The sequence below is a fragment of the Xyrauchen texanus genome, chromosome 20 (assembly GCF_025860055.1).
Source record: "Xyrauchen texanus isolate HMW12.3.18 chromosome 20, RBS_HiC_50CHRs, whole genome shotgun sequence".
NCBI lineage: Eukaryota > Metazoa > Chordata > Actinopteri > Cypriniformes > Catostomidae > Xyrauchen > Xyrauchen texanus.
Window position 1 is genome coordinate 32,903,326 of NC_068295.1, and position 15,626 is coordinate 32,918,951.

Sequence of the window (15,626 nt, forward strand, 5' to 3'; positions counted from 1 at the left end):
GTATTTATATCTAGTAAAAAAGATTTCTGATGCTATCCAATGGAAGACAAAATCCAGCCTACACTTATATCATGGACAGAATCAGTGAGACATCTCACTTTCTCACTGTCATCAAATGACTTTCTCATTTACTAATCCACAGGACAATATGTCTAAATTGTTTACTTTTTTGTTACATTTGTAAGGTTTCTGAAACTTGAATCAGTCTATTTACTGACTGGTTATTTCTATGACAACTTGTAATTGTAATGATATTTTAATAAATAGAAACAATAATATGTTGGATAAAATAGCAAAAATAAATTGGCTATAATAACAAAATCCTGTAGGAGACTCCAGTATGATGAGAAAGAGGCTTTAATTTTTCCAGCAACTGTTACTTCAGTAGGCTAGCAGCAGAGCTCTCCCACCCCAGTGAGTTCAGTCATTTTCATTAATGCTAAATCCTACATCCTACACAGATGCTTTAAAAAAGAGCTCTTGGAAACAGAGTTGTAATAAGATACCCAGCTCTACCAAGGTGAATAGGAAACAGCTCTTGCTTAACCCGCTCTCTTTCTCTCACGTTGCATCTTTTTCGCACATACACACACTGTTCGAATCTACAGTGCATCCAGAAAGTATTCACAGTGCTTCACTTTTTCCACATTTTGTTATGTTACAGCCTTATTCCAAAATTGATTCGATTCAATTCATTATTTTCCTCAAAATTCTACCAACAATACCCCATAATTACAAGGTGCAAGAAGTTTGTTAAATACTTTCCGGGTACACTGTATGTAATGCTGACTCTGTCAGTGATTTACAGTATGAGGTTGTTTGTTCTGACCAATTAAATAATTTGTCTCAGGCACTAATATTATTGAATTTCTAGTATCTCATTTGTTCTTATTGTTATTTGTTTATGCCAGTAGGTTGAGTGGCTCTTGTCTGACCTTGTGGCTTGTCTTTTGTCTTTCCAGATCTTTCTGAAGTAGTGCCCAATGAGTTCCTTAGACCTTTTCTTGAGGTGGTCCGCTCAGAGGACACAACTGGACCAATCACTGGCCTGGCACTCACCTCTGTCAACAAGTTCTTGTCTTATGGCCTTATAGGTAAGTTTCTATAATGCCAGAGAGAAACTGGATATTGAAAATAAGTTATTTTATTCCACCATATTGTCATGAAGCCTCATCAAACATAATTAGCGGTTATTGCTTATGCAAGCATCACTGTTATTATTGCTCATACTTTGGGTTATGGGGACTTTAGGCTAATGATAGGCTTATGTTGAAATCAGTGGAAATATATATATATATTGCATTCTAAAGCCACTTTTATGTATTTCCTTATCAGCACTGTATTTGTCTGTCACAATAATGTAATGTATATTTATTGATCTCAATTATTATATTTATTGTATATATTATATTTAAAAGTGATGATGATTTAACATATTCATTTATTGCCATTAATTATATAACAATCATAGCGGTTAAAAAATATACTCCATTAATCATGCCTCCTGACGTGTACATAAATTCTGTAATAAAAGTGTGGATTTTCCTATCATACAAGCCACAAGTGGGTGGAGCGATCTTCCAATGTTCATCACGTACGTGAGACGGTATTAGAGGTGATGTCAGCAAGCGAAATCAGACTTATTCAATATTGAAGTACATTTGTTTTCGCACTGCATGAATAGGTGGCAATGCTCCTCAACAAACCTCACAAGCAGCACAGCCACGGAATGAGAACCGCTCACTGAGGAAGCACAACAGGTCTACGAAACACAACAGAATACAGGAATCTTGAAACGTGATTTTCCAGTACTTTGATGTAACGACGCAGTGTCCTAAAAATGCGGCACTTATGATGCTGAATACCAGTGACACGCTCCAAACGCATCCATCTGAGGAACGCACATGTAAATGGAGCGACAATTAAAATTAGCGCAGATAGAATGCAAGAACGCATACTATGAGAAGTGGACACATTAACAAAGTATTTTTGTCAACTCTAGGCTTGTTCAAATATGAGATTAAAAAGACCAATATATTGAGTTCTTAAGGCATTTTTTGTATTGTCTAATCAATGCTTTATTAATCCATATTATATTATTATAGGCCCTACATATTATATTTATAAATATTTGAATTATTATGCATTATTTATTTGAATTCTGTTTATTTGGAGGCCTTGCTCAGCAAATAATGATGTATGCGATTAATTGCGATGAATTAATCGGCATGTTACTTAATGAATCTGATTCGAATTTTGAATCGATTGATGGCCCTAATTTAAATATAATTAATTATTATATACTGAATCATTTTTATTCGACAAATATTGATATGAATTTAATTGCGATTTGATTAGATTAATCGGCATATCATGCAATTAATTCAATAAAACATTTTATTTGATTGACAGCTCTAGGAATCAGCCTTGTTGCTACATGTTAACATGTTGCTGACATTCTACACATTCAATAAGTTTAAAGGGGTCATGTCGGCTTCATCCATCTCCACTTGTTTTTCCTCTTCACGCACAGAAAACAATAAACTCCTCACTATAATGTGCTCCACGTTTTAACATCTCTGCTGTACACAAACATCATGGGATGAATTATCTGTATTTGTATATTAACATGTAGTGGTCAAACAAACTTGGAAGTATGCAAAAGTGAAATTAAAGTAAATCCGGAGTGCTTTTAAAATGACGCGCTCAGCAAACGGAACCGAATGAGGCATATTTGTTACTCTGAGCATGAGATGAAGTTGTTGAGCACAGAATCGCTCTGAATACACTGTAATAATGCTTATACACAATACAGAGCAGCATGCATAGACTTCAAAGCAAACAGCTTGATTTATCTATTCATTGAATTAAATTGTTGTAGCCCTTTGCGGTAAAATAATTCCACAATGTTATACAGTGATTTTAATTTAATTAATTGTGCAACCGTAATATATAAATGTGTGTGTGTGTGTTATATGAATATATACTGTATATATGACCGTTAAGAACACTACAGTAGTAAAACAAAATATAAAAATGTGAATATGCATGCGCATTAAAACATCCACTACATCACTAAAATCCAATACGCATGGAATTAGATCCACTATGTCATCGCGCTACAGTCTGCAGCAAGGAGTACTTGGGCAAAATGGAACGGAACCCCTGTTTGTTTACTGTTGGAGTGACGTGCCACAACGGACGCTTCCATGAGAGAGAGCATCATTGATTATAGCATCGGGTGTAGACAGGGTGTGAGTGCTCAGCGATTCCTGAGAAAAACTGTTGATTTTCTAACTTAACTGCCAAACAAACTAGTGTTGTCACGGTACCACAATTTCAGTAGTCGGTACCAATACCATTGAAATCTCACAGTACTCGATACCATTTTCGGTACCAAAGCAAAAACAGGTTACTAAACAACACTCTTTTATTAACAAAGTTAACAAAACATTAGCAGCAGAACTAAGAACAGAAATATGCCATTGAGCAACACTTTAATTTAAATATATTATTTTTGAATTATAACAAAACTGAACAATGTATGCTTAAAGTATTTTTGCTTCAACTTTTAATTTAAGTTTTTACCAAGTACTAAAAAACCCCGAAATAAACAAGCATACAATAGAATGAATAAAAATAAATTTCTAAACTAATGTGCAAAGTGCTCTCTTATTAATAAAGCTGCATTTTGCCATTTTTCTTCACGATAAGTAATGCACAGTGACGTATATTATGATTAAATAAGTCGCGAGCCATCGCGTTCTAATCTAGCTGCATTAAGCGTGCGCTCGAGGGACGAGCGTCCCCGAGGCAGAGTCTCTCTCAGCCGGGTGCAGTTTCAATCTCTCCCCTTAGATCGGGACATTCGCGCAACTCATTGAAGAGGTGCTTATAACACAGAGAAATGCTAGTTTCTGAGTTTAAAGTTATTAACATGACTTGCTTCTGTTTTATTTGAACTTTAATAAAGCTATAACACATTAAATATAACTGCATTTGTAACGCCGGGATGTTTCTTTTAAAGAGCTCCGGCTCCGCTTATTCCACAACGAGACAGCTTCTGAATTTCCTTCTTTTTTTTTCTTTTTTTTATAATTCCCTAATACTTTGGGATCTACATAAAATGAAGCTGTGAAAGTTTAGAGTGCATCTGGACTGTGATCTGTGTAATTCTTCTCCTCAGTCAGGCGTGAACTGCTGCTCTCACGTGTCATTAGTTTAATATGATTTCATGTTACGTTAAATGAGATCAAACGACTATTCGACAATGACATTTTTTCATCATTTTTTTTTCCCGCCGTTGTTGATAATGTCGACTAATCGTTTCAGCCCTAATGCAAATGATAATATGCTTTTAAACTCACCTGCTTTATTTGCTTGAATAAATCTGGGTGTCTGTCTTTCAGGTGCTTTATTATGTTTGATGTGTTTCCTCCTTTCGTCAGAAAATTGCAAAAGCACCGTTTACAAATAGGTTTTTGCTGATCAATGATGTTTCCCTTTTCATTAGCCTCAAATACAAAGAATTTCCAAACCTGGCTTTTTCCACTTTTCTTTTCGACTAGATACTACATTTTTTTTCAGCCCACCCACGGAACTGAGAGCTAGCAGACAGTGAGGAGATATTTCCAGAATTTGACAAAAAGTGTATTGATTAGAATTACTTAGTGCACCTTTAAAGTTGTGCTTGAGATTAATAGTATAATATATTTGGATGCAGTGTGTTGGATTTGCATTATGTGTAAACCGTGAAATGTAAATTTAGAATGTTTTAGTGCTTTTTTTCCTTCTCTTTCGATTGAGTTTCAAAAATGGCTGAATTTGAGGGGCTGCACGCTGTTAGCTAATCATAATAGAGGGCATTTACATTGAAGTTTAAAGGAGGAGCTGAGGCAAAAATCAAGCTTTTCAGAAAGATTGTCAAAGACAGGATGGACAATTATCATATATTACAAAATCATTTGATGGAAGAAAAAAAAAACTTTACTAACATTATCAGTGGACCTCAGGGAAGCTATAAAAAAGAGCATTTCCGGTAACTGTCACAATGTGATTGTTCCTCAGCTCCTAATTTATCTCAGTCTGTTAGTACGACTTTGCAAAAATCAGACTGGTACGAATGCAGTCGGACTAAAGCTTAACATTTAAAAAGGAAACAAATTTGGTTTAATTTGATTTAAAATCAAACTTTTAAAATGCAAGTAAACGTACAGACTGTTCCTGATGGGTGGACCTCACTGACGCAGAAGAGGTTGGTTTTCTACAGTGCTGATAAGTACAGACTGTCCTCATTCTCATCAGAAGAACATGCTGCCTGTGATCTGTAAAACCAGCACACTTTTCCAGATGCCAGGCATCTCTCATTTTTCTTCCTCCTCCCATGAATAGTCGGAGTTGTTGTATAAATGCTATTCCAATACTTGTCAAGCAGCTGTATGGTTTGCACAAGCGAAGGCATGTTTTATAAACCAAAGCGTTAAATGTGGTCAAACTCCCAGCACAATCCCTCGAGTAACGGGCCAGAAATCGCATTCGATTTAGACTGTGTCCATTTTTAACCCTGACTTACATATATGACTCAATAATAGATAGATTAGGTGATAACATAGTTTAACAAACAGTAGGTTTAAATGACTGAGTTCACATTAAAACCCTGGATTCAGAATCTCATTTAACAAACCTTTATGATTTTGCCAAATTTAAAGCAAATAAATGTTTTGACATGAAATGAATAAGAAATATTTAAGACTCTGCACTATTTTCAGGTCACTGATCAAATAAGCAAATATGTGGCAATTAGCCTGTTTACATGCACTGATTTCAATCTAAATTCAGTTTATTTAAATAAATCTGACAAGGGAAGAAATCCACATTTACGGAACATTTGAAATAATCACATGATTCTCTACTTTGGAAGTCCAAACCGCGAAGAGGCACGTGCGCACATTAGAACACCGGGTAAGGTGTTTACATGGCACGGCAAATCGGCACAATTGAGAAAAATCTACCTGTGTCGATCGGGTTTTTCAGTAGCCTTTTATTTATGCCGATAAAGGAACACAGTTCATTACGTTTACATGACCACACACGTTGTCAGCTTATTAAGCATAATCGTGTAAGAACGTGCATACAAACGCTCTCATTGACTATATGAACCACTTTGTACAAAGGTCAGATTTCCTTGGTTTCACTGAAGCACACAAGATGATCTTTGGAACATTCTTAAATCATGCTGGATAATATGAATCATCAGGTTTTGCACAAACTTTTGGAGTTCATATCAGCATGAGTGCAATTCAGCTTTTCACTCAAATTGCTATTCTTGTAATGTAATTTGTATATAAACAAAACACTGAGAAAAATGTCATATTGAAGCATTTTCAAGTGCACTCAACTTTTTGGACCCTACTGTTTAGTTAAATGTTTAACATATACTGTATTAAACATAGATTTCTATATTATTTCTAATTTTGTAATTATATAGAAATAGACACACATATTAAATAAATGAGCCCTGGACATCCTGAGAGCTACTGTCACCCCAGATTCAGCTCTGTTTCTAATGTCCCATAATGCCAGCATTTCATCATGAAGCTCAGGAATGGTTGCAATTGTAATCTGCACCATGGTTCTTCAAACGTTGGCACTCTTTAGCTGTAGGATACAAGATATCGGTCACAAACATGCACGGACTTCCTCTTTTCCATCACTCTGTGTCTTCATATTCTTTCACAGAAATACTGTATAATTTACTGCAAATGCTTATGCTTTATTATAGTGACATGGAAAATGTATTAGTTTTTCAGAGTAGAGCTTTTTGTCCTCCTCTATTTCTCTCACATATGTATTTTTATTTTCTGTCACACACACAGAACACACAGCACTGTGCTAATCCCAGGTGAGCACTCCTGACGAGCATGACATATTAATGCACTCCTATGAGTATGTGATTAAATGACCTTTAGGTTTGAGAGGCAGTGTGCTGACTGATGGGTTATGCTCAGTCAGACTCCACTAATCTGCCATGATGAGTGACATTATCATTACTCCCATTTAGCATTCTATAGACATACAGCCTCACACTATAGTTCTTCCATTTAAAGCTCTGTTTGATTTACAACTCACTGTGGTGAAGGGGTCCTCACTTTGGATGCTGGTTATAGGCTGAACCTGCTACCCCCTCATAGCCGAATTAATTAAAAAAAAAAAAAATAAATTGTAGTATGTGTGGGTGAGATGGCAAAGAATCTCTTTATCCTTTTTTATTTGTTTTTTTAACAATGATGCAGTGTTTGATTCTATTTTTTCTTATTTTATTTTGTTATGTATGTAGAAGGCATTACATTATATTTAACAAATGAAGGCAAGACACTTTTTTTCATGAATTACATTATTTTCTTACTACTTGTCCTCTGTTATATGTAATGGAAATGTTGAAAATGTTTATATAAGTTGTATTTTTGTATCATCAATAGTATTCATATACATTAGCAGTGGCAGCAATCTATCAATCTAATCGAAATTAGTGTTTTTTTCCCCCCAACTTCCACTGAACGTACATTAACCATACATACTTTCTCAACTACTCTTTGAAAGATATATCAGAATGATTTGTTTCTGTTTACTTCCTGATTGTGCAGTTTGCAGTTTTATATATATATATATATAGCAGCTAAAAATATATTCTTTTATGTTTTTTAAAAACAGGGATGCAAACTACTCACTTAATTTTTTTGTTAAACAATTATACATTGTATTTATTAAAATCATTTCAAAGGGTACTTTAACCTTAAACACTTAAAGCATTAAAATCAACAAACTAATCAACTGCAAATATACCCCTTGAACACCTGCTATGACTTTCTCACCTTTTTTTATTCCTCATGAGTGTTTGCATCCCTGTAAAAACAAGAAGAGGATGTTGTCATAGTCAAATCCCCATACACTTGGTATCTCTGAAACGCCGAAGATGTCCTCCTTAAGATTCACTTGGACTTAAAACACTCTTAGTGAAATTGAAAAATGTCAAAAACCCACTGTGTCCCAAACGTTTATTGAAGTGTATTTGGAGAGAGGTGCAACTCACTGCCGTAACATTACAGAGACAGAATACTGCCATCTATTGGCCAGACAAATAAATTCAGCGAACTGTCTTATTTCGAATTCTCAGTCATTTGCCTGCTCCACTTTGAATTTGTGACCAGCACATGTGTCGAATTTTTGGTTTCAGGCCAACCAATCATACCAAACACTCTCCTTGCTATTTTATATATATATTTTTTTTACTGTGTGCAGTGAGACCCGAGACCCTTTTGCACACTGGGGGGTCTCTCTCTGTCACCAAACACACACACACACGCACACACACACACATGCACACACACACACACACACTTGGAGAATTCATTTGGTGAAGGCTAAGTCCCCTCAATCTCAGGCCTGAGGTCGGTGGGCTCGGGGGGATGGCCGTATTGACAGATATGCACAACCCATTTTTCCCACTCTCCCTTTCCCACTCCGCTTTTTCCCAGGCAAGTACTTAAACCAGAGTTTCACTTACAGACTGCCACTTATTGTGCTGAAAACTACATCAGCCGATGCACATGCATCCACAGATATTAGGGTCCAAAATATATATATTTATTTTTTAATTATTAATGGGTATATTTGTCCCCAGAAATGTATTTTCAGTGGCATTTTTATCTTGATTTATTTATTGGAGTTGGACTTGCCATTGCCATTTTCAGAGGTTTTCCATTAGATTTTTTTCTTGAGGAAAAAAACAAAACCTTCCAGAAAAAAAAAAAAACCAACCAGATAGATAAAAAGAGCTATTCACTTCAGGGCCATTTTGGCCCTCACATTTAAAATATCGGGGGCATTTTTGTCACTTTTTGTGGCTTTTTTTGCCCAGAGCTCTGGCTAATATCTGACTGTGCCCAGTTTTGAAATGACAAGTCAATAAAGCAATTAAAAAAAAAAAAAGGAACCAAACGTAATGGAGGAGACCGGGCATATTCTTTTTTTTTTTTCTTGAAGAGCCAGGTTGTTGCCCATGCACGCTTAGTTTCAGGGGAAACACACGCACCCTTTTCCGTGATGAGCAGTTCTTTTACTTAAGGGACACCCTGCTGTGTGAATGTACCTTGTTTATTAACCTTTTAGTACACGACAGCTGTTTGAACCTCTTTGATATACACTCTCATACACATGCACAAAGACCCTCCAGCCCCACCCAGACTTCAGTAATTTTAACAATGACTTTCACGTTTGGCTGCGTAGACTGTGCCAAGTGAGGATTAGTATTTTAAATGACTTCTGATGTTGTGCTAAATAGAATGTGGCTCTTGTTTCCATGGAGATCGGCTGTTTGGATGGGGGTCCTGTGTTTATTGGGGGCCTGCTTCTTTATGGCTGTTCAATTTACTCATGCTCACTCGACAGATTTTCACTCATAATTTATTTAAAAAAAAGGTAAGGGAAGGTCTAATATAGTTTTATTAGAGTAGTCATTACGTACCATGTCTTCAATAGATTGTACTGTTGTTTAAAGTGTTTTAGGAACTTTTCACTGATGAAACATTGAAAAAACATATTTCCAAGATATTTCAGTTTTTTGATTTATCAGTTTTATACAGTGCATGTCATTGAAGAGACGGTAACCCTCACAAGTTTCATTCCCATCAAAAATCAACGATGGCACTTCTGTGTATAAGGTCTAAAGTTTTGTGTAAATTAGTGTTTATATGTAGGGTTTGCAACCGAGATCTGGATCTTATTTAGAACTGGATCCATAATAAAAAAAATACCGTAACAAACAACTTTCAGTTCCGATAATGGTTCTCCAACATGCATTCTTCCATCAATGTGGACAAAAACACCATGCTTAAATATTCTCTCTGTATTTCCTGCGTTACCATTCAGTGGCACTGCAACACTGCTATTAAATCTACAGCAGGACCACCAGTGAAGTCTGATTCCCGAACGAATGACTCTTATGAGCCGTTTCTTTCAAATATACAGCTTAAAACTTAGTACAACCAGTGAAGTCCTATTCCCGAATGAATAACTCTTACGAACTGATTCTTTTGAATCTATAGCGCTGTACATACTGCACAACGAGTATAGGCCGAATCACCAAGAAGTGATTCTTATTAGCTAATTCTTTTGAATCTACACCACACAAAAAACAGCGCTTTGTCCCAAATGAGTGACTCTTATCAGCTGGTTCTTTTTAGTGAATCAACAATGAATCTTACTTGAATGCAAGTCATCAATTTCATCATGTCCAACTTGAAAATGATCAGGTATTGTTACTATATGTGTACGTAATCCGAGCTAAAATATATTATGATTCCAATCCCTATGTACTTGAATAGTAGTGTACATTGAAATGAAAAAAATGTATCTACTATTAATATATTATGATTAAAGAATGCTACTTTATCTGTTATTTTTCGATCCAAACAGGAGGCTTCTCTCTTTTAGTTGAACATAAGCGTTTCCTTCGATTCTGTAGCAAACCTATCCATTACACCTTTTTTGCACAATGTCTTTCATGGTAATATTAGTGAATATATAATTACTATATATAGTACACACATTAGTTCATTAATTAAATCCAGTTTCTTTTCTGTCATCTTATGACAGCAGCAGAATAAATGCACATGGTGGGGCGTGGCTTAGTAGATGGTCCACACTCACTGTTGTATGAGAGATTGGAATGATCAGCCATTTCATACTACTGTACATGATGACGTTATGCATAATCCTTATATACCGGTCGTTTCAAACAATATATTGCCCACACCAATACCTATGCAATGACCAGGCGAATGTTAAAGAGCTGGTTGATTTGAAGCCCTAGACCTTAATAACAATGCGTGCACTCATTCAGTGTTCAGGATAAAGGCTGTCCGTGTCTCAGTCTCTCTCTGTGTGTTATTTGCCTGCTAATAAGTGGAATGCACTCTTATGGCAAGGCTTTACCTGCAGTCACAGCCCCGGCCTCCTCCCCAGGCAGCCTGCACTGAAAGAAAAGCAGCTCTGCTCTAGCCTGCTATCTGGCCCAGCTTGGGTTTCAAAACAACGTTGCCTAGACAGCCAATTTTGCAGGCCATCCACAAAAGCACACATCTGGTGATTAGATGTCAGATGGTTGTTTGGCACTCTTCACACAGAGCGTGGTCAGTTGATAGCGGTGTGGGGGATGAACCGGTAACCAGGTTAATTGTGTAAGATTAATCATGTAACCATGGTCATGTCATTATGACCCACATACAACTTATCTGGCTGAGAATCAGACTCTTTAATGAGATAGTGAGGGGGAATATATTAGGATATGTTTAGTTTGTTTTAAAGTTTGCTGTTCCTGTCCTCTACAGATGCCAATCATGAAGGGGCAGCAGAGGGCATCGAGAACATGGCTGATGCTGTCACACATGCTAGATTCGTGGGTACTGACCCTGCGAGTGATGAGGTGGTGCTGATGAAAATCCTTCAGGTAACATACTTAAATCACACAAACCGTTGTGCTCTGGCATGTTGCACAGTTGTGTTTATGGCGACCCTTTGAAAGTATAAAAAAAGTCACATAAATAAATAAACCAAACAAATACACCACCACTCACACTTGAAGCAGGCCATTTTAGTAAAAAAAAAAACCATGATTGTCTATGTTTGGAGCCACGGTGACTTTTTCCTGTCAAAAGGGGGCAGAAAATCATAACAGACAATTAGCCTACATGTCTTGCCGTGTAACCAACTTAATTTAATTATTGTTATACTGTATAAGTACATTAAACAAATTAAGAAGTTTTCCAATTCAAAGGAATATTCTGGTTTCTATACAGGTTAAGCTCATTCGACATAATTTGTAGCATAATGTTCATTTCGACTCGCCCCTCCTTTTCTTTAAAAACTTTTCTTTAAAAAAAAAAGGAAAGGTTAGTAAGCAATTTTATCAAACTAAAAGCATGTTACCACACATATTGTTTACCTCTTGTGGCTATTCTTTTGAAAGAGTGAGTATTTGATGTTAACAAATTGGCCTCATTCACTTCCATTGTAAGAGTCTCACTGTCAACCAGATTGTTTTAAATAATTATTTTTCTGTGGTAATCAACATTGTCACAAATGCTGTCGAACTTGTATTGAGAACCTGGAATATTCCTTTAATGTGAGCAGAATTCAGTTAATGTGATTAATTGTTAATAATTGACACCATTTTCTCTGCAATGTAGAAAGTAGCATTAAAAGCAGAACCACCAAAGTATAGGTATTTGCAGGTGTTGTTCTAAATAATAACATTTTGGTACTGGTACATCCCTAGTCATCCTATTATTTGCATACTGTGCACAGCAAATAGTAGTGTGATAGTATGCTGTTTTAAACATAGCCATGCAGTTACTTGCATGGAAAAATACATAAATTGTCTTAAGTGTTATCAAGTGGCTTCAGTACAAGTCATTGTTTTTATTTATCCAGGTTTTAAGGACTTTGCTGCTGACTCCAGTAGGAGCCCATCTGACCAATGAGTCTGTTTGTGAAATCATGCAGTCCTGTTTCCGTATATGCTTTGAAATGAGATTAAGCGGTAAGTAAAAAAAAGAGAGAAGAGATTTATACTTTTCACTTTTCTCAACCATTTTGCTGGTCAGTGCTTGAATCTCCCTCCCTCAGTTTGTAGTCCTGTGCTCTCAGGACGATGATAAACCCCTGCTCTAATCCTGACCAAACACAGACTGGACTCTGAGCCCCCAAGGTGCTGCTCTTATCCTCTGGCCTAATATGTCCTTCTCTTTCTCACCATTGCTTTTTTTCTTGTTTTTTTTCCTATTTTCTCATCACAGAGCTGCTGAGAAAGTCAGCTGAACATACACTGGTCGACATGGTGCAGCTGCTCTTCTCCAGGTAACTAAAGAGAGAGAACGAGAAGAAAGGGAAGAGGGGATGGAGGGATGGGGATTAGGAACAGAGTCGTGTTCTTGCTGTTCACATAATCAAACCGAACCCGAGACCAAACACAACAGGAACTGGGTCTGTCTCCGTAACGGGCTCCGGTTTCACTCTCAGGCCTCTCTCAATTACCTCCGGAGGTTTTCAGCTACCCACACACAAACACACAAGAACAGGTGAAGGCTTCGTTCTCTGACAATGCAAAGCAAGGCTAATTACTCTTGAAGGATTAAGCCCAAAGTACACTTCAATTCTGACGTGAATGTTCAGCATCTGGGTACAGTCAAACTTAAGCCTGTCAAAGTATACTCCAAATGACTATGCGCATACACAGGTGGTTTGTCAATACAGGATATGACTGCTGTAAGACATCGGACTATTTCTCTTCAAGTATTTTGAGTTTAGTTTGAATTCAGACCCATAAAGATGCCTTTTTAGTCCTTCAGACTCGTGTTGTACAAATGCAGGTATAGCCTATTCTCCCCACCCATTCACTCTTGACAAGCACATCCACTGTTGTTGTATTTACCTTCGTCTCCTAATGTTTAACGGTGATCATCTTCTAGGGCTTCTTCTTGACACCAATGCCTCAAATGTGAGTGTTGCCACCTTGCGGACCCACTAATTAGTGCAAATAATTCCAGGCGCATGCATTCTGCACGTTTAAAGACTCTCGGTTAGAAAAATCGGGCTAGGTGCGTTTAGTGCTCGAGCAGGATAATGAGATTTGAGTCACATCCTGTGTCTGACTGAAGTAAATTTTGGGCTTTAGAAAACTTAAATATTTTATTTGTATATCGAAATGACACAAGAATATTGCTTTTCAAATACATGATGATATGCAGCAATATTGCATATTCCTATGAAAAAGTTGCACTTTCCAACAAATTCTTAGCCCTAAATGTCTGGTACAGATGAAGCTCGCTGATGTCATTGTTTACATGAAATAGCACTTTGTCTCTTTGGATAGAAATCGGAAGAATTTAATGATCCTGGTTCTGATTTTGATTCCAATTAACTATTACTGTTCCGTAGTGATTCCCAAAATCCCACCACCATTAATTGGTCCTAAAATAAACTAAATTACTAAACAAAAACAATAGTGTTTTTGGTTATTTATATATATATATATATATATATATATATATATATATATATATATATATATATATATATATATATATATATACATATACACTCACCTAAAGGATTATTAGGAACTACCTGTTCAATTTCTCATTAATGCAATTAACTAATCAACCAATCACATGGCAGTTGCTTCAATGCATTTAGGGGTGTGGTCCTGGTCAAGACAATCTCCTGAACTCCAAACTGAATGTCAGAATGGGAAAGAAAGGTGATTTAAGCAATTTTGAGCGTGGCATGGTTGTTGGTGCCAGACGGGCCGGTCTGAGTATTTCACAATCTGCTCAGTTACTGGGATTTTCACGCACAACCATTTCTAGGGTTTACAAAGAATGGTGTGAAAAGGGAAAAACATCCAGTATGCGGCAGTCCTGTGGGCGAAAATGCCTTGTTGATGCTAGAGGTCAGAGGAGAAAAGGCTGACTGATTCAAGCTGATAGAAGAGCAACTTTGCCTGAAATAACCACTTGTTACAACCGAGGTATGCAGCAAAGCATTTGTGAAGCCACAACACACACAACCTTGAGGCGGATGGGCTACAACAGCAGAAGACCCCACCGGGTACCACTCATCTCCACTACAAATAGGAAAAAGAGGCTACAATTTGCAAGAGCTCACCAAAATTGGACAGTTGAAGACTGGAAAAATGTTGCCTGGTCTGATGAGTCTCGATTTCTGTTGAGACATTCAGATGGTAGAGTCATAATTTGGCGTAAACAGAATGAGAACATGGATCCATCATGCCTTGTTACCACTGTGCAGGCTGGTGGTGGTGGTGGTGTAATGGTGTGGGGGATGTATTCTTGGCACACTTTAGGCCCCTTAGTGCCAATTGGGCATCGTTTAAATGCCACGGCCTACCTGAGCATTGTTTCTGACCATGTCCATCCCTTTATGGCCACCATGTACCCATCCTCTGATGGCTACTTCCAGCAGGATAATGCACCATGTCACAAAGCTTGAATCATTTCAAATTGGTTTCTTGAACATGACAGTGAGTTCACTGTACTAAAATGGCCCCCACAGTCACCAGATCTCAACCCAATAGAGCATCTTTGGGATGTGGTGGAGCGGGAGCTTCGTGCCCTGGATGTGCATCCCACAAATCTCCATCAACTGCAAGATGCTATCCTATCAATATGGGTCAACATTTCTAAAGAATGCTTTCAGCACCTTGTTGAATCAATGCCACGTAGAATTAAGGCAGTTCTGAAGGCTGAAAGGGGGTCAAACACAGTATTAGTATGGTGTTCCTAATAATCCTTTAGGTGAGTGTGTGTATATGTATGTATATATATATATATATATATATATATATATATATATATATATATATATATATATATATATATATTTATTTATTTATATTTTTTAATTGTTTTTATTACAACATTAAACATCCAAATGTGTACCTTTAACCGCATGTTGTCAAATTAAATTACAACCAGTCTGTAATTACACTTATTATAAAACGGTAGCAGTTCTCAGTTCATTTTGAGTCAGACATGACAAAAGTAATG

General features: G+C 36.9%; 1 protein-coding gene across 4 annotated transcripts in view; it reads left to right on the forward strand.

Moving 5' to 3' along the window:
• The window catches only part of gbf1 (golgi brefeldin A resistant guanine nucleotide exchange factor 1), a 118,088-nt gene that overhangs the window by 56,580 nt on the left and 45,882 nt on the right, over positions 1–15,626 (forward strand). For all 4 annotated transcript variants that reach the window (XM_052150922.1, XM_052150919.1, XM_052150921.1 and 1 more), the window contains exons 4-7: positions 963–1,094; positions 11,388–11,506; positions 12,490–12,598; positions 12,855–12,915. In XM_052150922.1, the coding sequence (XP_052006882.1) occupies positions 963–1,094; positions 11,388–11,506; positions 12,490–12,598; positions 12,855–12,915 (421 nt within the window). The remainder of the gene's footprint in view (positions 1–962; positions 1,095–11,387; positions 11,507–12,489; positions 12,599–12,854; positions 12,916–15,626) is intronic.